This window comes from Mercenaria mercenaria, chromosome 2 (assembly GCF_021730395.1).
Source record: "Mercenaria mercenaria strain notata chromosome 2, MADL_Memer_1, whole genome shotgun sequence".
Lineage (NCBI taxonomy): Eukaryota > Metazoa > Mollusca > Bivalvia > Venerida > Veneridae > Mercenaria > Mercenaria mercenaria.
Window position 1 is genome coordinate 13,621,982 of NC_069362.1, and position 15,402 is coordinate 13,637,383.

Genomic DNA, 15,402 nt, shown 5'->3' on the forward strand with positions numbered 1-15,402 from the left:
AGATAATTTAAAAACTAGGTAAAGTAGTTATGATTCTTTAACACTGCACTTTGTCTCAATGGCCTCTATAATTATGTGAAGTTTCAATCAAATGCCATTAATATGTTTTATGTTATACTCCGGACAAAAGTGTGACGGACGGACGGACAGACAAAGCAGCAACTATAGCTCGCCTTTCGGGCAGCATAACTGTGGGAAAATAAAAGAAATTTATATTTAAATTAAAATCAGGCTGGATTTGTGAAAAATATAATAAACATGCTAAGTGGAAACAAGTAGCCCTGCATAAATTTCTTTTTTTGATCAGTCTGGCTCAGGGCATTATTTACAACATCCTCCAACACACACATGCAGGAACGCATATACGCAAACCAGTCTTCCAAATGCATTGATTATCAATGATTTAAGCATTATTGTTAATGTGGTAAGCTTGTTCTGTAAGACTTAGTGTATTCACAAACTTATATATATATGTAAACAACTGTTAACTTGTAACGAAAACTAATGAGTTAAATGAACAATTTGCACTGTAATATCTTTGATTCTTTAATTTTGTAACACGAATTTATGTCTTGAACTTACACAAAACATACTGAATTATTATTTATGTGGTGGTATCACCAATCGTTTCTTATCACGCACTTTGGTTTTATTTGTACTCTTGTTCCCTATGTCTCCTGTTCTTTAGGTAGGTACACTGCTTTCTGACACGGATTTTAATGCTGATTAAGATATTCTGTATCAACACATCTCCTTCTAAATGTTTCGTCATTGTCCCCAGCAACGTTTCCAGCAGTGTTGCTGATCACAGTTCCAGAAGTGTTGCTAATCACAGTTTCTGCAGAGTTGCTAATCACAGTTTCTGCAGAGTTGGTCGACGACAAGTCAGATTCATCCTGATGTTCACTAGTGGTATCAGGGCCTGTTACGGTCTTGTCTTGTTTTTGTTCGTGTTGCTCCTTGTTGCAGTTATTTTTGTCATGGCATGTTTTACATTTACATGTTACAAAATTTGGCGTATATATCCTGTAATCAAAAAATCTAATGTCTTTGGATTTTCTTCATGAACTGTAACCCCATAAGTGTTTAAACACAGAAATTTTACTTAGTGCGAAGAATCATTAATCGATTAATTGAATTAACACAAGTAAACAATCAGAAACACTAAATGAAATAAACTCAATTTAATATCACCGCAAACATCATGGCGTGCACAGACACGCCCTATGGTAGGGTGACTCAGAGTTCAATAGTTCATAAAAATAGGGGTAGGTGGGACAGTCATTGCAACAAGCAATGCTATATACCAAAATTTTGTCAAGGTTTGTAGTTTATGAAACCACCGGCATAAATTGCCATAAATGGTGGCGATCCGAGAAATCCAAGATGGCCGCCAAAAATCTGATTACCACTGAAAATTTCAGAAAGTTAACAGCTTATACAAAATAAATGATAAATGACTTCTGACTTTTATTTCAATGTCACAAGTAACTGACACCCTAAATATGTTATTTGATCATCATTGCTTTTAATTAGTTTATTTGTTTTTTTTTTATAAAAATAGCAAAATTGTTTCAAAATAGCTACAAAAATAACAATCTGAATAAAGATAACATGTGTACAAATCTCACAGTTACCTTCTCCCGTAAGTATTTATGTATTTTTATATTTTAAAGTAAAGGTGCATAAAATAAACAAAAATGTGGACAATTTTGTTGTTTAATTTTTTTTGTTAAAACCGGTTTTGTACACGTCACGTGACGGATTATGCAAATACGTTATATTTCCAGAGTGCAGAGGATTCTTTTGTACACATATATATAAAGAAAAGGTAAGTTCGCATAAATAACCTTTTCTGAAACCTTTTGGTTTTGTTCTTATTTTTGTTTTGCCCCCAGAAATGTATTTAAGTACTTCCAGCAGGAAAGTCTCCATAGGACTAATATGATATGGAAAATTTTACATACGCACCTGTCAAAGTTTTCTGGAGGGAAAATTCAAAATAAAATTCTATCTTTTATCCAAACTAGCATAAATTTTAAAACAGCATGTAAGTAGGTCATGGATTTGATATAGAACTACATAACCATTATAAGTTTTTACAAAACTAATGAAAAAATTGCTGTTTCAATGCATAATCAACATCTGTTGATAATGTAAACAAACTTTTTGACCTTAGCTATCAGTGTTGATGGAAAACATGTATAAAAAGCAAATATCATGAAAATTTTAAACTGTTTATGTCCAACTGGTTTACAATTATGAATTATTATGCTATGTAATTGCTTTTTTGTATATATCTTTATTAGAAAATAAAATATTAAATGGAAATAAAATATTAACCGGTGTATATGTAAACATTTCTCCATCAAATAAGTCCCATTTATTTTTCAGGTAAAGATACATAATGGATGTATTATCACACGAGTATAAGCCATCTAAGAATAGAAGACTGACATTTAATGTAGATAATTGCTGTTTCTGTAAAAAGGCATTTAACCAAAATAAAACAACCCTAGATCCAGCTAAATTTGAATCCCTGCTCTCTGTTTGTGGAAACAGAAATGATGAAATTTCTGCAAATATTGTGGGAAGTCAAGAAAAGATCAGGAAGGGAGAAATAAAATTAGTATATCATAAAGCATGTAGATCAAAGTTTCTTCACCCTTTTTATGCTACTAAAACAGTGGAAGAAGAAAGTTATAAAAAGGAGGCCCGACCTCAAAAGTAACAAGGTCACAAATTAAATGTGATGAATTTTCTTGGAAAGAAATGTGCTTTGTATGTAGAGAAAATGCTTGTTGTTTATTTTATTATTTTTTTTTGTTTGTTACGCCATTTTTCACAGTTTCAGTCTGTAAGGCGGCATAACTAACATTTTCGATTGTACCAAGTAGACCTGTTCTCCCAGTAACTGCAATTTCCCCAATGAATCAGGGTGAGGACTAATGATTCAGACAAATGTCTTTATCAAATAGTCACGGAACTCCCGCCCAGATCGAACTACGACCGCGTCGTAAACAACGCTCTTCTACTGACTAGCGGGGGCTGGAGAAATGCAGCGCAAAAGAAAAGTGGTCAAAAATGAGTCAATTGATGAAGTCTAAATTACTCAAAACTTCAACTTGCTGCAAGGGAATGATACATTCCAGTTACTTGTTCAAATGGTGACCTTGTTGCTGTGGTGGCGCGCTACCACAGTAAGAAAGGTTGTTTAGCAACCTACTTGTCAGACCAACATGTAAAAGTCAAATCCAAATCAGAAAATTTGAAAAGTGAAATTGATATTGTCTGCGAATATTTGAAATCTGAAATGTTTGATTCTATTGAACTCAAGAGAAATGTTTATGATTTACCCCAAATTAAATAGCAAATACAAGAATTAGCGCAGACAAGAAGTCTGAATATTGAAACAAACCAGTTAAGTGGAAAGCAGATTAAAAGAGTGCTGAAGCGTGTTTGGCCAGAGTTGAGATTTATTTCTAGGGCAGGATTATCGGATCTGGTTTGTTCAAACAATTTGAGCGTTAATGATGCATTGTGCAAATTTGTCACATTAGAAAAAACCCTAAAACGTGTCAAAGAACAAAATGACTTAGAGTGTAGTTTGATTGAGAATTTTGAATACTCTGAAGAACATGACTTATCAGTAGTTCATAAGGCAGCAATAATTCTTGGAAACAGGCTATTGAAAGCAACTGTTGGTCTAGAAAACGAGTACTTCTCATCATCAGAAATAAACACTTAATCGCAAAAAGACTTCCTTCACTACCACCTTATGATATTTGTTAAATGGTTGTCAGGTGATACAGATGAAACTAACATTGATGAGGTTACCCTTGATCAAAAAGTATTGTCTATAACTTCAGACATCACATATCTGGTAAAACCAGTGACAACTCCTAAACATCTAGGACTGTCAGTTTACTTGCACCATTCTTATGGTAGTAGAAAAGCTGATTGATGGACTCAATCACGGTACACAATTGTCTTTAACTCTGTTAGGCAGTTCTTTGACGTTCATCTCTTACCAGTACAGTCCGTGTCAGAATCGATCAACGCATAGGGGGTATTAATTTATTACTATACTTTTTTTGTTTCCATGCATAGCTTTTAATGTATGTTTACCAAATTAAAAAAAAAATTACTGTCTTGAACTTGAACTAGCACCATTTTGCACCATATATGTACCTGTTAAGATATTTGTATGGCAAATGACACTTGCTATATAATATATACATAAGCACGTTTAACAAATATGTAAAAGCTGATCATATAGGGAATACTGCTTTTGTGAGGGGTAAATAGGAATAAATCTATATGAAATCCTTATAACTGTCCAACGAAATTAAGCATATCAGATATTGATGAAATATTTTATAACATATTAAAGGTGGACTTGTTCCTTCTGAACTGGCACAAACTGGTGTATCTGAAGAGAATTTGACAGGTGGTGATCTTATAATAGCCGCAGCAGACAACTGGGACCATAATGAGAACACACTCAGTGGCAAAAGATCCACTCATGCTATGACAAGCATCTTGATGCAGACTACAAGATCGGAACAAGATTTGTCTGTCAGGATCCCTAGGGTACCAGAGAGATCTATTGACGTTTCATCTCTTCCAGGTAAACAAGGATCATAATATTAAATCACATGTCGAGGGTTCAACGCAATAGGGGCGTATCTACATATTTTACCAAAAAATCACATTTTTTTATTTTTCACTTTATTTTGACCTAATTTATATACTGTGAAAATTTAAACCAGATGTTTCAGTTATTTATATCATTATTTTGATATTGCAATAAGGGCGTATCTCAGATTGCCTTGATTTTTACGCGCAATATGGAAGTAAGTTGACTTACTGCCTTATTGCATGCAAAAAAGTATCCAATAGTCTTAATATCTATCCTGCAATACAGGCTTGTGTAAACAGATAACTTCTGTGATGTTATAATGATGACATCATAATGCATGACCCTTAAAGTAAATGTAATATTGTCACATTTTATGACATTGAAGTCAAGAAAGGCTTTTTATGCTTATGAGAGTCAGTACTTACAAATGGTAGATTCATCCTTTGTGCATGGATATGTTAATATCAAATTTATAATAGCTACAGTTAAATGATAGACCCCCATTCATCTTACTGCTACTTAATGCACTAATAGCCCAATACTTTCAAAGTGAAAGCCATACTTGCCCCACAATAATTATTGCCAAATAGAAACATTTCTATACTCGTAAAATAAAATGAATATATTAACATTTTATACAAAAATTAACAGTTTAAAAATATTAATTGGGCTAGGTTATAAAAAGGCTATACTCTATTCTTGAAGACTTCAGAAGGTGTATCATGATTAAAGTAAGTCTATATTCTGTATTCTTAAAGATTTTTAAAGGTGTATCCTTGTTCTTAAAGATATTTAAAGTTGTATCATGGTAGGAAATATTTCAATTTCCCTGAATTTTGTAAAGTCGTACCATGGTCGAAGTAAGTCCATGTTCTATATCCTTGCAGGCTTTTTAAGATGTATCATGGTTTAAAAATATTTTTATGCCCTTGAAAAATGTAAGGGAGTTAAAAAATGATTTTCTTGAAAACAAATAAATTGCATTACCAATTACTTGAAGATTTTTACACTTGTGCCTGCATTTCTCGGTACAGTATTGCAAAAGGATTATAGTCCACGAAAACTGTAGGTGAAACTCCATATACATATAAAAGGGGAAGTCCAGCAATGAAATGTGATAATACATGAAAGGCGTCTGGTCTAGGAAAAACTCCTCAATAATCTGTACCAAAAGTTTAGTTTTATGGCACCAAAAGAAACAAAATATTCAAAATGAGGTAGAAATGTGCATTTTTTTTTTTAAATCTAGTTACTTTAATAATAAAATGAAAATCAAAAAGGTGTCATACATCAAAAGCCAGTACTTCAGGCTATAGTTTACAGTGAACAGCCACAACCTAAGACATGCAGCATACATTCTTTGAAATGTAAGTGTGGCTGTATTATTCAGTAACATAATAATACATAAAGCCAGTTTGGTAATATTCGAAACTTTTTAGCTTATCTGATTTAAAAAAAAAAAAAAATATGAGTTATTGTCATCGCTTGATAGGCGACAACGTCTGCATCAGTGTCCGCATGCTTTAAAACTTGCAACACTTGTTCAACATCAGTAACTGACTATGTACAGCAAGAAACATAACTCCATACTGCCTTTTTGCAAGAATCATGGCCCCTTTTGGAATAGGAAAATATCAGTTTTGTTAGTTTTTTTTTTTTTTTTTAGTTAAATTTTACATTTAGGTCAACTTTTCTCCTGAAAGGTCAAAGCTATTGCTTTAATTCTTGGTGAAGGTATTCGCTATGAAAGCTGGCTCTGCAAAGCAAGTACCGTAATTTTAAATTGTTTTTGCAAGAATTTTGGCCCCTTTTGAACTTCAAAAAATCATGGGTAGACAATATTTAACCAGGTTTTTATTAGACTGGGGTATGTCGTTGGGCGGGCGGGCGGCGTCAAACTGGTGTTTCCGGTCAATAACTTTTGTTTCGGTAAAGATATTTGAATAAAACTTGGTATGTATGTAGCTTATATCAAGACAAAGGCTGGGATTGATTTTGGGGTTTCTGGGGTCAAGGTCACTGTTACTTAAAATAGAAAAAGAGTTTCCGGTCAATAACTTAACTTAGGAATGAGCTATCATGATGAAACTTGGTGTATAGAAAACTTATATAAAGTTGTAGCTTGGGATTGATTTTGGGGTTTCTGGGATCAAGGTCAAGGTCATTGTTACTAAAAATAGGGTTAGGGTTATGGTTAGGTTAGGGTTAGGGTTAGGGTTGTGCTTTAAAGTGGTGCACTGTGATTCAGTATACTTTTTTATTCTTATGAAAAGTGTTGAAAACCTGGTTTCGTGGCATTGCGGCGTTTCTTGTTCTATTATACAGAGACAATAAAATCAGATGAGCGTCTGCACCCGCAAGGCTGTGCTCTTGTTTTGTATACAGGTACTTACCACATACTTTCTATGCCATTTCAGCAAATTTCTTATATTTACTTATAAACCAATTTGTGGTTTTTGCATTAATTGTGCACAGGTGGAATATGTCAAATGATAGGCATGCTAAATCTGCAGCTATACAGATTCTTTTGGTATTAACATTGTTACAGTCACTGTGTGATTTTTTAGCCATCCAAAATTTCGTGAGCAAGGGTTGGATGGAGGCACTTTGAGTTGCCCTTGTATTTTCGTCCAAATTTATGTTGTGCATGTCTCAAAAAAGGTATTTTACAAAGTGTCATCAAGCTTCAATAAGTGAAATTGTGCACCTAGCTAGTATTTTAATTTGGATCTCTCACAGCTGACCAACATTTTATTTTAAGTCTGTGTCATATAACAGTAACTCAGAAAGTATTTAGATTATGAAACATTACAGGATTATTATTCAGCAGTTCTGTGCCTGCCCCCTTGGGTTTTGTTTGAGATTTTATTCAGCCAGACCAGAGTTATGACCCTTCACTTGATAAAAAATATGCATAAAATGAATATAAAAGTTTGTGTCACACTTTATTTTAAAACGGGTTAAAGAGGATGAATATTATTCAGCATGGAAATTTGTGCACCTAAGGTTTCATTCAGGATTTCTTTTGGTCATACTAGTGTTATGTGCCTTGATTAAGTAAAAAAAAAAAGGCATAAGTGCAAAAAGTTTGTGTTGCCTGTATCTCAAGAAGTATTTGAATTAGAGTCAGAAAACATCAGGGGATTGTTATAACATGTGAACTTGTACATTTGGGTGTTCTGTTTGGGATTTCATTCAGCCAGTAAGGAGTTATGGTCTTTGACTTAGCGAAAAATACACATTAAAGTGATGAAACATTTAATTGTGTTGCATGTATTTAAGATATTTCACCCAGAGTCATGAAACCATGATGTATAGGTGGACGGATAGCTCAGTGGTTTGCACACTGGCCTTCCAATCCTGAGGTCGGGGGTTCGATCTCCGGCAGCTACTCTGGAATTTTCAGGAACGCTTTTCAGTGTTTCCCACCCAACTTGAGGAACCCAGGCAATCCTTGCATGTATCAGTGCTATACACTGGGGACGTTAAAGAACCAGGCTGTCTATTCGCAACAAGCTAGGCTAAGTTAGCCGGACAAGCCTGTATCTGATTTCAAATCTCTCTGGGGGCTTTGTCTCACTCTGTCCCTCTGGTCATATCGCTCTGTGTCTGTACTAGTAGAGGATGAATTATGCGCCCTGTGTGGCTGCATTTGAACTATGTAAAGCGCCTTTGAACGTGAAATTGATCATGAAAAGGGCGCTATATAAATCTGGTATAATAATAATAATTATGTACAGTGACAGGAGGTGGGGGCACCAGTCCTGTGTCCTTTATATACACATCTAGTTTTCAATATGAAACTACTCTTGTGCCTGCTTCTGGAAAAACCAATACCGGTGTCATATGAGAGGTCATGGTTGTGACCCCAGTGGGGCTCAAACCCACGACCCCATGAATGAGTGGTTGACACCTTATCCACTAGACTACCGCTCCCTGTTTCAGTTTATTAATTAATAGTCAAGGAAAATTGCCATGTTATAACATGCAACAAAGATGCTGTTATTGTGCTGTGGTAACTGAGGCCATCTCCTGTGTGTCATGTCCTGTATTTTGTGGTGTTTTCATTTTGTCAGATATACAGTTAATGTCATTTGTCTTTGATAAAGCTTGCAAGACTGAAATTTAAGAAATAGAGTGACTGACAGATTTCATTTGTCCTATTTGTTATTTGATAGACTCCCTATATACCGCTTTGCAATTTTAAAGTCTTTTTTGTTGTTGTTGTTTTCCCTTTATTATAGTGCCAAATAGAAAGATATTCATTCAGGTCTGGAGGGGAAAAATGAAATGTGTAATATTCAGTTTAATTCAAGAAAATGCAGACATAAATTAGTTTTTTATGATTGTATTCTGTTGTATAGTAATACCATTTTACGTGAAAAAAAATATTAAATTCATCAGAAACTTTAATTGAAATTTTACTGCAAAAGAACACTTTTGCCCATTTTGCAAATACAATCTCTCCGGATTTACATGAAAAAATCTTGCTGTTAAGTCTGAAAAATAGGCTGTTATATTCTTCAGTTTCAATTATGTTCTTAAATGTTTCATTTAAAATGAGTATAAAAGTGCTAGTATGCTTTAGTTGTATTTACTTTTTTGTACATACTACCTTGTTGCATGACACAGTTTTACCAATTTCAACAGAAAAATTCCTGCAATAAAGGCGTAAGTCCACTTACGCCCATCTTGCATATAAAATTACTCCAGATTTACATGAAAAATCATGCAATAAGGGCTTAAGTCAAATGTTTTAAAATATACTGTTATTTTGTCAAATTACATTCATGTTGTTTAATGTTTCATATAACATGTCTAATATAAAGTGAAAAACTTTGGTAAATTTGTTTGTGACTGAACACAGAAAAAAACAAAGTAGTTTTTTTTTCTTCTCTTGTAAAGTTTTCAAAAATGTAGTTACGCCCTTATTGCGTTGAACCCTCGATGTGGTTATTGCATTAAACACTTTTATATGTGCAAAAGTGTTATATGATATTAGATATATTGTCTGATATCAAAACCATGTATGTATTGAAATGTGCATGAGTGGTCTGAGATTTGTGCCAAAGTTCTATTCCTATTTATTATTACATTTATATTTATAGTCCTTTCCATTGGTCTAGATGTAGTCACATGATCAATGATAAAAAGACGTATTGACTCGAAGGCGGAGCCAAAAAACACATTGACCGCCAGTTGTGACGTCATCACAGTTTGACCTCAAAACAAAGGGACGTTGTACACAATTTACCACAAAAAATGACCAAAGGCTGCAGATATTTGTATCTAATGTTTATACTTATGAGTAGGCTGGATTTAATAATAAAACAATTGTTGCCTTTGAGGTTCGGTCGATATGTGGATTTACCGACCTCACCAAAAGGCAAAAATTGTATAATACTTGTAACCTTCCGTGATGATAAGTATAAGTTACCTGAAAGGGGAAACTATTAGCATTCGTAAAAATCAAATGCAACAGGTTTTAAAACAATAACGTTTTCCTCTTTGTTTCTTGTGCATGCCTTTTGCATTTAGTCATTCAATTAAATAGTCTATTTTACCTAAGTAGCAAATATATTATGTACACATAATTATGTATTGTAGGCAGAGGTCTTGCTCACACCCTCGTATACCATAAACCCGACAGAAGACCATCTCCAGTACTGAAACCTCCCGTACAGCCTAATGAACTTCACCGTCCTGAGCCGGAGGAATCCAGACTCCTACGATTAAAAGAGCTGCTTTACACAGTTGGAAGGCATACACTAGTGGGCCTGTGTGATGACATGGCAGTGCAAGATACGGCATTTTTCAAACTGTTATTCAAAATGACTTTTTATCTGAAACTGTTAATGTTGCATTCAATCCGATAATCATGGCTCCTCCAAATGATTTTAATACAGTTTATACTGTACTCAAACGTACTAAGGAGCAAATGAATGCTTTGGGACAAAAAGTGTGTCCCATTGTTTTTGATATGGGCCTGCTATCAAAGGCGTTAGAAATTGTGTGGGCAAATCCGAGTGAATTTGAAGGTGTTTATCCACTTGAGGGGGGCATACACTTTATGATGTCTGTATTTGGTGGTATTGGCTATATTTATGGGGATGCAGGTCTTAAGCAGATATTAGTGGAATCTGATGTATTTGCTCGGGTTACTGCTGAACATATTCTTTCAGGCAAAGATTTTGACAGAGCCTTGCATGGTCTCATCATGGTTGATGAAGTTTTGAACCAAAGATTTTTTAAACAATTCCTTAAATGGGCTGAAGATAATTCAAAACCGATTCCACTAGTCATGCTAGACAAGTTAAAACATCTAGACGTGGACATACTTAATAACGACATGGAAGTGCAACGTCTTTTACATGAGATAGACTCAGAAATTCTTCCCATTTTAGAGGCATTCAGGTCAGAGGGTAGGACATCTCCACTCTTCAGATTTTGGGATGATTATTTATCAGAAGTGTCTTTACCAATGAAGCTCTATCTGGCATCTTCCCGACATGGATTATGGCAAGCACATCAGTACGCAAAAGCAAAGCTGTTGCCCTTCTTGTTCTCTTCCAACAGAACAGTTTATTCAAGATTCATGCCATACATGATCTTGCAAAATTACAGGCTTCCGGCTGAGTTAGTAGAAAAGTTCGGAGAAGGCAAGTTTGTTGCTAAACTTACAAATGGTTGTTTTAATTCTGTGTGGTTTGACTACATACTAGAAGTGACAGAAAACAAGGCATTGAAGTCCTCGGGTGGCATCATAGGTATTACCCATAATGATAGTGCACTCACTCGCTGGTTTCTCGCTAGACCAATAACTGCAAAGTATGCCATGGCTTATTCATCAAGTAAATCACCCAGTTCAAACAGACATCACACTGACACACCTTTCCACAAACAATCTTACAATACAGCTGTGACAAAAATGTTGAGTCTATTTGAAAGTGGCACTTTCATTGATCCATTTTCCCTGTCATTCCCTCCATCTAGGCTTGTTAACATTGCAAGTGGAGTTGAGATGTCACCTGATGTTGATGCTAGCTTATTAGATTGTCATAAAACAGGCAAACAGTCACTCAACAAATCTGTGTGCGATAGACTTGTAGTAGAAGATGCTATATCTCCCGGAAAACAGTTCTTTGACCCTTTGCCTAAATCTAAAGTCATCACACTTGGGGCAATCAAATTCTGGCACAGTTCCTATTGATGGTGAGGAGATGTATCTAAGACTTCTTGCAATTAATTCATTTAAGAAAGTGCCATTAGACAGAGTTCTATCATTTGAGAACGCACCTGTACCCTTGAGTTTGTTTACAGATGACGATTCTCCTATGTCTACAAAGAAGTCTGATTTCATTGAGAAACATGAAAGTTTCACTTGTCCAGAAGATTATGCACTGAATGCTTCCAGTGTAGTTGATTGCTTCATTTTTGATGCTATGGCTGTTGTTCAGATGCTCCAACCTCAGTCTGGAATCAAGACAACATATCAGATGATGGCTTCATCATTTTGGCTATATATTCTTTCATATAGACAGGGAGCTTCACAGGTACATGTGGTTTTTGACAGGTATATTTTGGGGAGCCTGAAGACCCAAGCACGTCAAAATCGTGGTGAAAATGTATCTGATTCAGGACCTATTGCAATTAAACCAAATATGATGATTGCTGATTGGAAGAGAGTGGTGTCCAGTACAAAAAGTAAATGTGAGCTGACAAGGCTGTATACTAGATACCTCACCGAAAATTGCCACGAACTTCTTGATGAGAACACTGTTGTCTATGTAGCTGGAGGATTAGGGGATAAAGCTATAAAGGTCACTTCTGCATCGGTCGAATATGTTAAGGCATTAGAATCGGATCATGAAGAAGCGGACAGTAGAATTATTCTACATGTTGCACATGCTGCTTCACTTGGTGCAGAGCAATGTATTGTCTTCAGTCCTGACACTGATGTATTTGTACTTCTTATACACTACTTCTCTCAGCTGAACTTAAAGTCAATCTATTTCAAAACAGGTAGAAAAAGTATACACAGAGACCCTACAAGATACATTCCTGTACATACAGTCGCCAGCTCACTGACTCCACAGCAGCTACTTATCATGTTGTCTGTGTATTGCATAACAGGCTGTGACACATGTTCTTCATTCCATGGTATAGGGAAGAAAAAAGCTTTTCAAGTCATGTGCAAAGCGGCTGATGATCTTGGAGACCTTGCAGAACTTGGTACACAGCCAATCCTGTCCCCTAAGGCCAAAGCGGCTACCATTAAGTTTGTTGGTCTTCTGTATGGACATAGTCACTGTATTTCACCCAACGCTCTTCGCACTTTACATGTTCTTGGCAAGAAACGAGTCAGACCAAGAAAACTGCCTCCGACAAATGACAGTTTTGTTCTTCATTTACTGCGCTGCATGTATCAGTTGTTTATATGGAGGTCATCACTGAATGCCAAGATTTCTCCACTTGATCCGCTAGACTTTGGTTATTCCAAGGACTCAGAAACAGGTTTGTACATTCCACATCTTATGTCACAAGCCGTAGCCCCACCAGAACTTCTGAGTGACCTGATTTGTACTGTTCTGACCTGTGCACGGATGAATGTGTTTGCTCGAGCAATGAGCAGCCATGTACTCAAGCTTGTAGCTGCAAAGGAAATCTTCAAGGACGCATCTGTGAAAACTTATTTACTATGTTAGCAAATGTGGAGACATATGCTGAACTCGAAGATGAAAGTTTGATGTAAAAAGTCAGACTCATTTTAGTTACTTTCATTTTAAACAGTGTTATCAAATGTGAATTATATATTATGCATACAATTTGTCAGAAGAGAAAATTTATCAATGACCTTTTGACAAATAATTTTAGAATAAGAAAAATCAGTAATACGAATAAGAATTATAATCTGTTTGGGCAAAACAGTATTTTTCACAATATTTGGTCTTTGATAAGCATTTTTTGACATCTGACCTTGAATTTGACCTTGACCTTGTATTTAAATAACTCAAAATAAGTATATTTTTTAAAAAATGTTTATGTATAGAGATTTTGAGTTTTTTTATATCTGTTAGAATTAAAAATGTGTAATAAAATAAATATTAAATAAATTTCGGTTGCAATTTTAATTTTGGCGGCCATCTTGGATTTCTCGAATTGCCACGATTTATGCCAATTTATGCCAGTGGTTTCATAAACTGTAAAAATTAACAAACATTTTGGTATATAACATTGCTTGTTGCAATAGGTGTCCCGGTCCATCATTTTCTAGACTCTGATTGTCACCGTACCACTAGTACCAGTATTTTGATAAAAAAGTTTACTTTTCATACAGCTATAAAGATCTTCAGCAAGGTAAAGTTTGATTAGAATTTATTTAAGGATTTACTAAAATACAACTACCTAAACAGCGAAGCTTACCTGCTGTCTATGAAACTAGTAATTGCTTCATTCAGGGGAGTGAGATTCAAGAACACTAATCCAATTGTGATACCATTGCAAATGGAAGAGGAAATCACCTACAAAAATGTTAACATTATTTTAATATAAATGAACGATTTAACGACAGTTTACATGAAAACGGAAAAATATTGGAGAAGACTGAAAATACAACACAATGAGTTACGTGTCAGCGCGTGAAATTATTCATAAAACAAGAAAGTCAAAATGTTTCAATAAACGCCTGCCACAGCTAATTACTTTGATTTTTATGAGCAGACTAGTTGTCGATTTTCAATATCGATATTTTCAAGGCTTCTTACTCCAGGACGTCTTTGCGAAGATATTTTAGGCGTAAAAATTGTTTGTTTCCGGTATCCCGACCTACCCTAAATTTTTAACCCGACCCTAAATGTTTTATGGCCTTGGAGAATTTCTTTTTTTTCAACTTTTTAACAAACAGTTGCAAAACTGCACTTTCTATGCTTTAAACATGGCCAGTGATGTTAATAAATCAACTTAGGCCTATTGCTGCTCTAAAGGCATAATCCCCTTATTTGTATTCATTTTTCGACACAAAAAAAAATTTCCGAAAAGTCTCACTGAAAAAAAATATTAAAAAAATTCCGACCTACCTACCCTAATTTTTTAGCATGTTATCGGAAACAAAGATTTTTTTAGGCCTTAGCCACAAATACTCTGGCCATATTTGGAGAGTATTTGATAAAAATTGTTAAGATATCAAGCGGACAATGTCATGTTTCGCAATTTTAAGTAATTCAAGGTTCATTACTCAAAAAAGTGACTTGTTATCTAACCAGTCCGATACTTCTTGTTCATTATTATTGTGACTGAGTTTGGTGAACTGGGTAAGAGCTACTCAAGTTAGGGCGCACATGTCAATGTGTGCAGTTTAGGTAATTCAGCAACATAAATCCAGAGCCACTGTGACAATCTGAATGATTATCAAAAATGGCTGAGATACTTTTCCTTTGAACATTGTAACCCAGTTTGGTGAATACCGGATAAGAACTGCTCAAACTATGTGCGGACACTAAATGTTCGCATTTTCAGTTATTCGACAATGAGCATCACTCCAGAAATACTTAAGTTAGAGGGTGAACACTTTCAATTTTTAATAATTTAAGGGTCATGACTCCACGACCACCGTGTCAATCAAGCTGATCATAAAACTTGGCTATAATATTATGTCCATAAATATTATGGCCAAGTTAAGTGAAGATCGGATTAGAATTGCTAAGTTACAGAGCGGAAAAACTTTAGCGGACGCCGTCTCGGACACAGGTGATTCAATAATG

General features: G+C 35.1%; 1 protein-coding gene across 2 annotated transcripts in view; it reads right to left on the reverse strand.

The window, feature by feature from the left end:
- Positions 1-533: 533 nt before the first annotated feature.
- The window catches only part of LOC123563241 (uncharacterized), a 123,447-nt gene continuing 108,578 nt past the window's right edge, over positions 534-15,402 (reverse strand). For both annotated transcript variants that reach the window (XM_045355930.2, XM_045355929.2), the window contains 2 exons: positions 14,066-14,163; positions 534-1,026 (listed from right to left, as the gene is read on the reverse strand). In XM_045355930.2, coding sequence (XP_045211865.2) covers positions 717-1,026; positions 14,066-14,163 — 408 coding nt within the window. In that variant the 3' untranslated portion in view covers positions 534-716. The remainder of the gene's footprint in view (positions 1,027-14,065; positions 14,164-15,402) is intronic.